This window comes from Pinus tabuliformis, chromosome 9 (genome assembly GCF_031772625.1).
Source record: "Pinus tabuliformis cultivar Carrire ecotype Pingquan chromosome 9, CPIR1, whole genome shotgun sequence".
Lineage (NCBI taxonomy): Eukaryota > Viridiplantae > Streptophyta > Pinopsida > Pinales > Pinaceae > Pinus > Pinus tabuliformis.
In genome coordinates, this window is record NC_142307.1 from 824831363 (window position 1) to 824845255 (window position 13893).

Here is a 13893-nt window from a genome sequence, read left to right on the forward strand (position 1 = left end):
ATCTAGCCAACCAATAGCCCTACACATTAGCTTGATGATGATGCCAACTCCTCCACCATCTTCACTAGTCCTTAGGCCTCTCACCATTCGACATTCCTCTTGGATGTCCGATGAAAGTGGGCTACCACTCAATAGTTACTTTGATAATTTTGCAATCAAGTGCTTTTACTTAATGTTTTGGGCATTTAGTATGGATGAATGGTGATTTGAATGATTGATTGATATTGACTGTAAATTGTTTTAGCTCTAGTCCAATGGGACCTCCCCCAAGGCCTGAAGGTTATAGGAGGGGCACTACTTGGAAGACCTGGATTGTAATAACGTGTTCATTCTCCTTTTTACCATAACACTTTCCATGCCACATTATAAGCCCTTGATACCATCTCCATTCTTCGGGTTCAACTATCATTGGTTCATTGGGATTTGGTACTCTCTTATCCACACCTTTAAATAGGGTCGGAAAACATTGCCTTGGAGGTTGATGCAACGAAAAGAATGGAAAAGCATAACATGGCCACAATGAATTTAAAAAATAAAAATAAAAATGCAAAAGATGGCTGGGACATAAGTTCACGCGTGGGAAAAAGCCTAGCATGAGCTCTACCCTCCTCATTAGCCATCATCCAATTCCTGAGCACTTGATGCTCTATCTCATTAAAAGGAACCCTTGCATTTCCCAACCCTAATGAGTGATAAACTACCCCATAGTAAGGGGAAAATTAAATGATATACCATAAAGAGCAGGGTTTAATCCTTGTGCTTTGCACCAAAATACAAAGCATTATCATAAAGAAGTAAAAGGCACATTAGAGGGGTGGAAAAAGCAAGCCGGGCAAGGTAACTCATGCATCCACGATTGCTCCCTCCATTACATTTATACACTTGGGATGTGGATTCTCATTAGTTGGTCCCTTGACCATAGCACTTGACCATGAGGTTTTTTCCTCTCCATTGCCACTCACTTACATCAACACCTATTGATTGAAGGGTTAACCTTGGAAATGTTACCTCTTCGTGGGTGCTGGAAGCACCTAATAGGGCTAACTACATAGCCACCCCTACAAAGGTAGGGAACACCTTTACTGGTGTTGGTCTAGTTAGATATTTGAAGGTGATTGTTGAAATTTGGGTAGCTCAAAAGGTATTTCTAAGTGGAAAAACCCACAAAAAGAGAGCTTGTGGGAAAAATACCAAAAGTTTGGGTTTTGACCGAAAGGAGTGGGCTTAGAACCCAAGAAAATTAAATAAAATATTCTAATTTGGTGTAGTGGGGTCTTTTGAAAGATAAAGAGGACTCCTAAGACACCTATTGGAGAGATGTAAATATAAGTCAGTCTAAAAGAGTTCATCACAAGTGAGAAGGATTTCACTTGGTTGTGGTGAGGCTAAAAGGACTTAGCCAAGGCAACCTAGAGGAGCCGTAACAAGGAGCCGAGTAGGCCGCAGTTCTAAGGAAGAGAGCCACAGGCCTAAGGAGGGAACTCTTGGACAAGATGGCTACACTTTGAGATAGAGGTCAACCCCTAGTTTGAGGGTTGATAGGTAATGAAGGTCTAGAAAGAGTAAGCCGTGGGTCTGTTCTGTAGCAGGAAAGGCCTAGGGCCTATCACAGACAAGGAGAGGCCCTGACCGAAGTTTGAATTGAGGTTATGTCGTTAGGGCCTAGTCGAAGCTGGATTAGGAGGGGTCGAGGCCTACACAAGGCAGGCTAATGGATTGAGGGTCTGGAATAGGCCTAGTCGAAGTGGAGTAGAGGAGGTCGAGACTTGTTTAGGGCTGGCTGAGGGCACAAGAAGGCTTGGTTAGGGCCATAGAGGGCTACTGATAAGAGGCAAAGGGTTTAGGTCTCCTAAGGAGGCTGATTAAGGGAGGTTTAGGGATGCTGGAGCAACCCACAAAGCAACATAAGTATTTGCTTGTAAGATCATGGAGGCTGAGGCTACAAGAGGTTTGCCACAATCAAGGTACATCGACACGCTAAGGATAGGGGTAGGCTTAAGAGGGCATCCGAGGCCTTGAAGAGGTAGATCAAGTAGTTGGTTGAACAATAGGTGAAGTTTGGTGGCAGAGGGCCTAAAGGAGTTGGTCACTATCAATAGTAAGCTCAAGGAGGTTGACTGTAAAGGACAACAAACTGCCCAAGTAAGCTGTTGTTTTGTAGGCAAAGGACAATTGATTGTATTTGTATTTGGGTGGATGAGGACCTAAAGGAACTGGCCTTAGCCTTGTTGTATTGGTCAAAGGACTGACTGTGTATATTAGCATTATACTGGGGTTTGGCCATGATGCCTTATACGAGAGACCTATGATTTTCTTATTCATGGACTGATAAGGAATAAGTTTGGGCCATATATTCTTGTGTACTGTTATTGGTTTCACTGCTATTATATTCTGCTGTGCAAAGTGCTTTATAGTTGGGCATCTCTAATGTGTTTATGTGCTTAGATAAGTCATAGACCAGACCTAAAGTGTGTGGGAACTCCAACAATGATCCTAGTTTGAAGTATTAATATGCCCTTAACTCTTAAGTATGGTCCACTTAGATGCATTTTTGATCTTAGTCTCTGATGAATGGTTGCTTTTGCTTGAGTTTGAGTTGGTTTTGCTAGGTGTTCCAGAGTAGTAGAGGACTTGAGGGCACTTCATTCCACATGATCCCGAGGCAATATACTACATTCTAGAGAGCATGGTGACTCAATAGATGCAACGTTGCCCAACTTTGGTAGAGTGTTAGGCCTTTTGATGACTTGAGCAGTTGATATATTTCCCAGAGCACCCCCAGGAGCTAGAACGTTGGGCTTCTCTTGCCTAGCATGGATGATTCTTAATGATGTACCAGTGGACCTAACATGTCCCTAGGCTAACCTTGACAATACTTGATGGGCATGCCATCATCCAACGCCTAGATGAAGATGGTCATCCTTAGGATGATTGAGGAGGGCTTGTTGTGCTTGATGGAGCCCTAATGTTAGGGAGTGATATTTTTGGTAGCATCAGACAAGTGTTCTAGTCTCAAATTGTGTCTAAGAGGCTAAGGAACACATGATCTCCAAAACCTAGAAAAGGTTTAAGGAGAAAACACCTAAAGACCACTCAATTAAGTTAATTGATCAACAATTAAAAAATGCCTAATTCTGATTTAGGAAAATTGTTTAAATAATGGGAATTAATTAAGGAGATCGACTTATGCTCTAAAAGACTTTTAGAAAGTGACTTGGATCAAGTCTAAGATGATCTTAGCCATTGATCACGATTAGATCTTGGTCGTTCATGCTCCAGCTAGAGATTACACGAGCAAATCGATGGGATGGAGAAAGACGCAAGAGGGAGAGTGAGTTAGCCAAGGCAGTGTGAGTTTCCTAGTGCGCAATATTCAACGAGGGAAGAATTCGAGCCATAGAATAGCAGAGAGAATTTCTAGAGAAATTCTCTAGTGGTTTTCTAGTTTCCAGCATCAGGGAAGGGAGGTCGAATGACCCAACAGAGAGGCTGAGTTTTGTAGTGTGAGTTGCCCAATTGCTAGTGAGTTGCCCAAAGAGGTTCGATTCAGTTGCTAGTGCCCGCATCTAGCACCAGGAGGTTGAGCTAATTGTTTCCATAGGCAGAAATAGGCAGGATGACTCACCTGGAAGGGTTTCCAAAGCAGATCAATTTATGCAGAGGCAACAATGCTCCTAATTTCGCAGTGCGAATTGCCAAGGAAGTGCGAGTTGCCCAAGGAGGGCTATATTGAGTAGGATTGAGGGAAAAATAATTTTTTCAATTGAGATATAATTTTTGGAGTTGAGCCAAGGAGGCCAGTAGTTGTAATTCTCTATTTTGCTGCATAATAAAATAAACCCTCATCTACTGCATCGTCAGGGTTTTTTTGGGGATGTTTAGTCCAAAAATATTGGTGTCATTTTTATTTTGTGTGCATCTATTTCTTAGTTCCTAATTTTACTTCTTCAGCGTATTTATGTGTTGTGAAGAATTGCAATGTGATTTATTCATTAATTGTCGTCAACAACTAAACTAATAATTAGTTAGAAGAATAAACTCTAGTTGCTGCAATTTCAAGGAAATTTCATAGGGGGAGGAGGCACTACGTTGTTCATATGACACCCAAAGAGATGACCTGCATACCCACAACTGGATTTCGGACCCTTGGAGCAACTTTGATGCATGGTTTGGGGATTTTCCTCAAATGGGAGATGATTGTGATGCTTGGAGGTATTATCAACGTTATTTTTGCCTTGGTGGAGCATTTGGAGTCTTGAAAGGGCATGGGGTCACCATATATTTAGGTCTACAACTCACATGTTTGGGTTTATCTTGGCACATTATGTTGTAATGCTAGTGGGTTGGCTTGCAACCCAAATTTACTTTTTGTCCACTCAAAAATCAAACTTGTGTAGGGGTTTTTACTTTAGAATTAAGAGAGGTAAACTTCCTATAAATACAATCACCTCATTCATTAGTTCATCATCATTTGTAGAAAACTTGGCCTCTCTTAGAGATTTTGACCTAGCCTTTTGTACTTCACTACTTTGTGGAGATGTGATCTTTTGTGGATATCTGGCTATTGGAAACTAGTGCTTGTTATGGAGATGTCATTTTGGGATAAAGAAGGGTTGTTTCTTGGATATATTGTTTCTTGCATGCAATGAATGTTGCTAGGTTTTCTATGTTCCATGCCTGAATGCTTATCTTTACATGAAATACTTGGTCAATTTTTACATGCTTTGGTTTGTATCCTTGAACTTCCCTAAAGAACCTCCTAGAGAGCTTTTCTCTAGTAAATTTATCTCCGCATAAAGTGATAGCTAGGTTAGTAAGTGAAAACCTAGGGTTTTCCCTTTATTCCCTTCAAGGATTTGATATTTTCATGGTTAAATTCCCTTAAGGCTCCATCACCCAAGTAGATAGAAGCCATTGGTATCCATATTGATGGTAAAAAGTCATAGAACTTTTTCTTTCCCTCCTAATTTTTTTTTTCCCTTCAAGGCAAGCTGTCAGGGTTAGGTTTTGACGCTGAATTCAACTATAGCATAAACGTTGACCTGGTTGGAGGTTATTCTACTTTGTCGAGCCTTAAAATATCAAAATCTAGCAATTTTCATAGTTGGAAGTCCTTCCTTAGGGATGACATCATCAACTCTAGGTAATTATAGTGCTTGGAAAACCCTAATTCTGCACTAAGGCTTCAACTTGGGATCATTTTGAAGATTTTCCTCTACTGTTGTTAACCGTATTATTAAGCAAACATTTTTTCCCTCTTGTATGCCTAATTGGGCTAATCTTGAAGTATACATCGAAAACACTAGGCTACAAGTCCATCTTTATAGGCTACTTCATAGGTACGCTACTCCTTATCCGATAGATTTGAGACTTGTTCTTAGCTTGAGTACCTTGGGTCAGCTTATTGAAGCATCGTCGTTGAACCCTAGACCTAGAATAACCCTTAGGTGACCTAAACTGGGAAGCCTCTCATGTGGTGAAATTCCACCAAAGAGTAGGAGGTTGATTGCTAAGGTGATAGTGGCTTCCACTTCGTTGTTTTGTCTTAGTCTGGACTTTGCCTTGTGAGGTATCTCACAAGACTTGCTAGATTTTGAGGCAACAAGGATGTTAGATTTGAGGAGGGTAGGACCTTTAGGAGGTTGCATGATATTGAGCCAATGGTGGTAGAGGAGCAGGAGTGAGAGGCTCCGAAGGTTGAGGAGGGACCAACAACACCAACAACAAGGACATAACTTTCAATTCAAAAGGAGGAGCGAGATGTGCCTTCTAGCTGTACCAGGAGGAGGTTGAGATGGGCCAAGCAGACTTTGAGAGATGCAAAGGAGCATGTGGAGACTCCTATAACTCCGTTCAGATATGCGGTCTTCACATCCATCTAACGAATCTGCCAACCCATTTCTGCAGCAATAGAAATAAAGCATTGATAGAAGTGTACCGAAATACGGGAACGAATTTCTCATCATAGTCATCTCCCTCTATCTGTGAGAACCCTCTAGCCACAAACCTTGCCTTGAACTTCTCAATGCTGCCATCCGCAACATGCTTGTTCTTGTAGAGCCACCTGGAAGTCACAACTGACTTGCCCTCAGGCCTAGGCACCAATTCCCAGACATTGTTCTTAATGATAGAGGCATACTCCTCCACCATAGCCTCTCTCCATAGCTCCTGGCTGGCAGCCTCCTCGTAGCTAGTAGGCTCAGAGTCAACAACGCTGGTAGCCTTGGCTACATAACTGCAAAATTGCTCAGGTGGCATACTCTCCCTGTTCACCCTATTCAGATGACCAACGGACTCCGCTTCCTTCAAGGTGTCTTGAAGCCACTTTGGCCTCCTCTTCCCTCCAGAAGGGGAAAGCCACAAGAAATTCTTCTTATAGAATTAAATCAAAGGAGACTTCCAAGACCAAACCCTAGACCTTTGCTTTCATCAATCAATCAGCCAAATTTCCTCCACAAGTTCTCTAAGGACAACGAAATTAGGGCTTTTCAAAAGAACGAATTGTAGTACCTCCTTATCCTCAAACCAGAGGTAATCCTAGGTAATACATATGTAGAGCAGAACCTTCCTCCTTTGCATGCCTTAAAGACCTTTTTCCACCTTCGCGCCTTGTTCTAGTCGCAGACCCAAACTCTTTATTATGCAAGTTTCTTTTCTGCCAAATGAAGGTCGAATTGGTAGCTTTATATAGCCTTTACATGAGGCCTTCAAGCTCTCATAAGGGAGACTTCCTAACTTGCTAGTCGACTTGATTTATTGGAGCATTTAGATATTTCTAATATACAAAATACCAATTTTCAGGACTTTACAACTTGACCTTGACTCTTTTTGACTTTTTCTTCATAACCCCTAGAGCACTCAATGGGTGCTTTTTTAAAACCTAGGACAAATAACCATGGGCAAGAAACCCATTTATAAATAAATAAAGTTTTCTTTTACAAAGATATATTTTCTTTTTCTTTCTTTTGACAAGTACAAAGATTACATCAAGTCATGATACAATTATGAAGACCGACACTAGTTACATTTCTATAGCAGGAAGTATAATCAATGATCTAAACAAACGTAAAGACATAAAGGAGTAACATAAATCGAGAAAGTACTTATCTTCAATGAGAGGTGATCATCTCCCTCTTGAACCAACCTTCAAGAGACGTGACTATCCATCATCCATATAACATTGTTGCCTTCAATATATTCATCAACTTCATCAATAACCAAGGCCTAATTGAGACTATCCCATCTAGGGCTTCATCAAATCTGTCACAAGTGCTTGAACATCTTTACATTGATCATGCTAGGGTTTCTAGATTGCATATCTCAAATCTTTGCCATAAACCAGGGTTTCTTCCAACCCCTAACCTCATAATATCCATCAAACCCTAATGCACAAATAGCCTAGGGTTACCTTCAAACCCTAACATTCTTTTAGGTCTCCGTCGTCTTCTCTTGCTTCCATTAATGATGTCTTCATAGGGGTAATCTTCAATGACTTTTCTTTAGCCTAACTTTGAAACCATGCTAATTTTTCTTAGGGCTATATTGTTCTTTGCTTTGATAATTGCATTTCAACATTTGCATATTAAATTCACCCCATAGGATCATGTCATTATTCAGATTTACAACATTATTCAACAACATATGCAATTATATAGAAAGAACAACATCATCATTAGTGCAAAGGAACATAAAGGAACAATAGAAGAAAAGTATTCACACATAGAGTGTAGCATAAAAATTTATGCTGAAACACAAAAAACTGATAGCTTGTAGACTTGAATATAAAAATACAGGAAGTATTTAAATAATATTTTATTAATATATAGAAAGTTGTATAAGATGATATAAGATGATTTGAATGTATAATGAGGCCCTGCTTTTATACCTCAGAAGGTGACCTTTTGTGAATGGGCATGTCTTTTAGACATGCCTTTTCACTTAATTTAATGACTATTTAACCTAAATAATATTTAATTATTTAATATTTATATTTATCTAATTGTTATGAATTATTCATAACATAGCCTCTCCTTTAGGAAGCTTTGTCCTCAAAGCTTTAACGTTGGGGGTTTTCTTCACTTAGTGGCTGTTGTTTCGATGTATACAACTTGGTCATCGATTTGTCATGTAGCTTATCAGTTCTATTTCCTTGGATTTTTTTTTTTTTTAATTATTTTTTTGATTTATTATTATTATTATTATTTTAATTATATATATATATATATATTTATTAATAATATATATATATATATATATATATATATATATATATATTCCCGTAAATTTTTGTTTGTTTGTTTCTTTGTAAATGACATAATAATTTTATTTTTATTTATTTTTTAACACTGATTTGAGCGGAAGTTTCTCGAAATGGTGTGGTCAAGTCTATTGATCACACCCGTTGACCCCACCCGGATTGCGGTGTTTTAACACTGTCGATTCTGGCTACGTCACCTCAACACCATGGTTTCCGGTTACCCCGCAGCGTCTTCCACTAGCAGAAACCGACAACATATTTCTGGGGGTTTTACAGGCCGAAATTGCATTGGTAATAGTTCGGTAGACCAGGTTGAATAGACTGCTGATATGCAGATATTTGGGTAGCGAGTGCAAGTTGAAACAACGCCACTGCTTCTTGCACATCGAATGCTTTTCCATTTTGTAACACCTGCAAAGGTTGATGTTGACGTTCTGTCAATTCTCGAAACCGTTGTGTCAACTCTTGAAGTAGAACGTCTTTGGATTGAAGATCCTCATCCAAACAGCAGAATTATAGCCGCTGATTCCTTCACAGTCGTTCTTTGAGGGCCTCATCAAAGACGAAAGGTTGGGTACCGGGGAAGAAGCAGGACACACATACACTGCTTTTCCCCACCCGAAGTCGGCATTTGCGCAAGCCACTACAATCTCGGAAATATCCGAAATGATGTAACAACCGCGCGGTGGGCTGAGTGGACGCCCATTCACCTCCGCCAAATCAACCGTGGATCGCACGTATTCTTCGTCCACCATTTTCTTGCCTTCGTTAATCAATTTCACAGCGAAAGACAATGGCTGGTCAATCAGATCTCCGGCTCTTGCTATAGCGTGGCCGCATGCTACTACATTTCCATAGTACCCCGTGGGAAGACGCGGTCGAAATCGAGAACGGGCGTTCACGGAAAACAATAATGCCGAGTCTTGGTGGGCAGGGATATTGAGAGCCTTTACTCTCGATTGCCACAAGCAACCCGCTATTACTTCGAATGTGGTGCAGTGCCTCACCTCCTTTGCCTGCCGTTTCAAAGCTCCAATTTCTTCTGGACCAAAATAGAACCATTTTGAGCTCATTCCCTCTCCTGCACGCACTGGCACCACCGATTTTCGATATTTGTCTACAAAATCATAATATAAACGGCCGATAGCAGGGGATTTCACGGTAGGCTGCGCTCTGGGTCGAAGGATTTCTCTTTTCCAAACGGGAGGAACCGTGGGTGTCGCTGCTCCTCTGGCTATTTCACTCAAACCCATCACAAACTGGGCGATTCCAGCGCCATCAGCGATGCAATGGCTGAAATGCAAACCTAATATGAAGCCTCCACATTTTAGACGTGTTACCTGAACCAGAAGAGCTGGTGAAACGACAGGCAAAGAATGGATTTTGGAGAACAATTGATTCATGTTGCTGCGTCCCCGTCTTTCCGAAAGAACATGAATCTCCAGATCCGATATGCTCGCTTTCGTTTGAGGGCCGCATTGATTCTTCTTGAGAACCTTATACTTCCGGTATTCTTCATCTTCAATGTCAACCCTCCGTTTATTCGAAGGAAATTACGGTGTTGGCGGTGCTGCTTTAGCTGCAATATGCAAGCAATAGCCTTTCTTTGTCCTGGTCACAACTGTTGACCACCGCATTTCACCACCGATTGGATTGGTAATCTGCTTGTTCATTCGATGACCTGGTGTGTGCTCTCCTGCGGAGGGCAAAGTAGGGTTGATGAATTGATGAAGTGGTTTGATATCGTTGTCGGGGGAGTGATTGATCGTCCTTCGTAGCTTCATATTGATCTTCATAAACAGAATTAGTATCCCCATCATTTCTTTCATCTTTCTTATTATTGATTTCTTTTGGAAATTCTTTAACTTCTGCAAATGATTTTTCCAAACGCTGTAATGCTTCTTGAATATTAAACTGTTCAACGTAATCAAGATGTGAACGTAATGGCACATTGTGCGGCGAACTACGTTCAAAGGCCTGCATGATTATATCGTGTGCCATGGCTCTGATACCACTGTAGCATAAAAATTTATGCTGAAACACAAAAAACTGATAGCTTGTAGACTTGAATATAAAAATACAGGAAGTATTTAAATAATATTTTATTAATATATATAAAGTTGCATAAGATCATATAAGATGATTTGAATGTACAATGAGGCCCTGCTTTTATACCTCAACAGGTGACCTTTCGTGAATGGGCATGTCTTTTAGACATGCATTTTCACTTAATTTAATGACTATTTAACCTAAATAATATTTAATTATTTAATATTTATATTTATTTTATTTATCTAATTGTTATGAATTATATTCATAACATAGAGACACTAGGGTTGGTCGGAGACCAAGGCAAAACCTACTACAGGGAAAACCCTTTAAAATTCTTCTTCTTATTAGATTGTCATTGAATGATTTAACAAAGAGAGAGTACAATGATCCATATCTTTCATCATAAACCTATCCAGCAAAATCAACTAGACAATATCCATGAGATGGACCCAACCATGCCAATAATTCAAAACCCTGATTCAGAAGCCTATGATCAAGTATTACTGACTGAGGTCAATTGCCAAACTCTATGGTCAATTGGCGAAATCTTCGGTCAACTAAAGAATTCAACCTTTAGGTTCTACTTGCAGGGAAGATGTGTCATCCATGTGGTTGAAAGGCTTCGGTCACAATTTCTCCATAATATGCGTGCGACTGCGTTTGAAATTTTTCCATGACATGCCTACGACTAAGACCCAAAACCCTAAAATCAAAGATGTGAGCTTCGAACCCTGAAATTTTAGACCTGTGCCAAATAATCTCCGTGAACTTGCCTCAGATCCGTGTGAGCCAAACCAAAGAAGAGAATAGAAGAATGCTCCATGATAATGTCCAAATGAGGTTGAGGTCACTTGTATTTATAGCCTTCCAAGGGTGTCGAATTGCTTTAGGGCTAACTTGATCAAATGTAGGCTTTAATTCAAAAATACACTTTCCCTTGTCCAAATTGAGCGCCTCAATAGTAAAAAACGGTCCTCTCAAAAAGAGGATTCTCGTCCCATGGTTGGAATTTGTCATTGAGATGGCAAATTAACAGTTGGGTTCTTTACCTCTGCCCTTATTTGATTGACCAAATAGAACTAAGTTCTCATCACCACCCTTATCGTTGGCCTTTAACTCCATCCAAGTCTTCTCTTGGATATAGTCATCCAAGTCTCCTATTGATGCCCTAATTATTCTTTTCTAGATCCAAGACATAAACAGGAAGCTGATATTGCAAAACGAACTCGTATCCATGTAGATGACCAAATTAGACATAATCACCAACTACATTATGAAGATTGCATAGATTCATGATTAGCTTGTAGTAGCGGGGGAGAAGATTGTAGATATAGAGCTAGTGAACATGGCATTGAATGGTTTCCCGACTTGATAGGTACCTATTTTTAAAGGTATTTGCGCTTGGGAAAACCTTCTTGACTTGCAAAGGCTTTTGGATGACTATATCCAAGAGGAGATTTGGATGGATTTAAAGGCCAACGATAAGGGTGGTGATGAGAATTTAGTTCTATTTGGTCAATCAAATAAGGGCAGAGGTAAAGGACTCGACAAGGCTAATGGAAAGAGTGAGGAGTCAACCTCGCAACTAAGAAAGAAACACTTGAGTAAAATCAAGTGTTTCATTTGTCATAAGCATGGTCATTATGCATCACTATGTATAGAGAAGAAGGGTAAAGGGAAGTAAGAATAGAAGTAAGCAATAGTCTCTACAAATCCTTAGTTGGATGAGTTTGCTACCAAGGTCAAGAAAGATTTGTCGATGATATCTTTCCTTTCCGCCAATTTGATTCCAATGGTATGTGGATAGTGGGGCATCTTGATATGTGACATTAGCTTGGTAGTTGTTTTGTAGTCTGAAAAAGTAGGAATCGGGATTACAGGTTGAACTTGGTGATGATGAAAAGTACCTATTAGCAACAATTGAAACTATTTCCTGTTGAAAAATCTAGGGCACACATAATTAAGTTGATTCTTTGTTACATGATAACAATTTGTGAAGTATTTATACAATTTATCTTAGCTTAATGTTTCCTTCATTATTAGTGTGTATATGTTAGCTTCATCAAACTGCTATCAAAAACAAAAGAGACAAGAACACAAATGTTTGGCTTTCTGCCAGGGCCAAAACCTCTCCCTCTTGGAGAGGAAAACCCACGCAAAATTCTTCTTATAGAGGATTTTATTGACAAATACCAAGACCATGACCCTTGACACATTCCGCCACTCCAAGACCAAGACATAAATCCTCTTCTTCTTCGCTACTGGGATCATCATCCTTGTTGCACCTCTGAGATCATCACTATTGCATCTCCAAGAACTTCATTACCGCTGCAAGGTTGTTGAGAGCATCATTGCTACATCATCACTGCACCTTGAGATTGAGATGATCTCTGCACCTTCCTTGAGATCATGACTGCACCTCATTGTACTGTGAGATCATGATCCTTGTCGCTTATCTCTGTCGAGACTGACCCTCCTTAATATGGTGATCACTGTTTCTTTCATTACTACATATTGTGACTGCATCTAAGATATATGTTCATGTTGACATCATTGGAAGGCAGATCCGAATACTGTGATATCATTGAGACTGTGCATCACCTTTCACAAGTATGTCGAGCATTACTGTCATTACCGAGACTCATTTCATCAACATAATGCCAGACAGTACGCCGAGTGAGTAGATCTACATCTTGTAATCCGAGCCACTACTGTTCATTATGTTTAGGCTGCTACAGGGATGCCATCGAGATCTATATGCCAGGACTGTCGTGCGAGATCAATCTATCTGAGATATATTTCGAGATTGTCATCATAAGGATTATGTCTATGCTGAGAAGGTGTCTAGCTCAGACATCATACCAATACTGTACCCTCATCCGAGATCTTCTCCGCTTCATCCATCTGAGATCTTCTCTACTTCAATTCACAAGTTTGTTGAGAGTGTATTAGCCTAGAACTTAGATCAATGCTGCGTCCTTATCATACCTCCGAGATCTGGTCATGACTGCACCTAATAACCAACCGAGGTGCAGTCAAGCCCTGATTCGGATCTGCTCCTTCATGCGAGATTTCAAAGAGAGGAACGCGAGATCTCCTTCTTGATTGCGGATACCTTATGCGAGATCTGTCCTTCCTTGATTATGGATACCTGCACCCAATTCTTATAAGAAATTTCAGAGAGGAATGTGAAGATCTGATCTGCCTTTTGGAGGATACCTTGACGGGGTATTTATAGTGGTGAGCCACCTATATTGAGCCGACTTGAGTGTGAACGAATGTGTCTATTCCCCAGCCGACATGACTTTTATCTATGTATTTAATTCATATTTGGAGCCGTCATGAAGACCTCTTCGTTGTTTTGCTTGCAGACTTCGGTGTGCTTGATTTTGGAGGATTGTTCTTGGCCTTGGAGGGCTATTACACACTGTCGAAGACTTGTATACATTTACATGAACTCATGAAGAGTATCTATACATATGACATATGACTCTTTGACATATAGATAAATCCTAGAGACATCAAGAAGTCTTTGACCTAATTACACTTCTTGCTCATGAAACCCATGAAACAAGATATACAAA

General features: G+C 40.1%; 2 protein-coding genes across 2 annotated transcripts in view; one reads left to right on the plus strand and one right to left on the minus strand.

Moving 5' to 3' along the window:
* Positions 1–13893, plus strand: part of LOC149151330 (uncharacterized) — a 99139-nt gene that overhangs the window by 16970 nt on the left and 68276 nt on the right. The gene's annotated exons all lie outside the window — the stretch shown is intronic.
* Positions 8716–9660, minus strand: LOC149151331 (benzyl alcohol O-benzoyltransferase-like). Its single transcript, XM_089439205.1, has one exon. The coding sequence runs from the start codon at positions 9658–9660 to the stop codon at positions 8716–8718; it is 945 nt and encodes a 314-aa protein (XP_089295331.1).

Coding starts and splice junctions, on each gene's coding strand:
- LOC149151331 (XM_089439205.1), bottom strand. CDS start 9,660: ATGAATCAATTGTTCTCCAAAATCCATTCTTTGCCTGTCGTTTCACCA.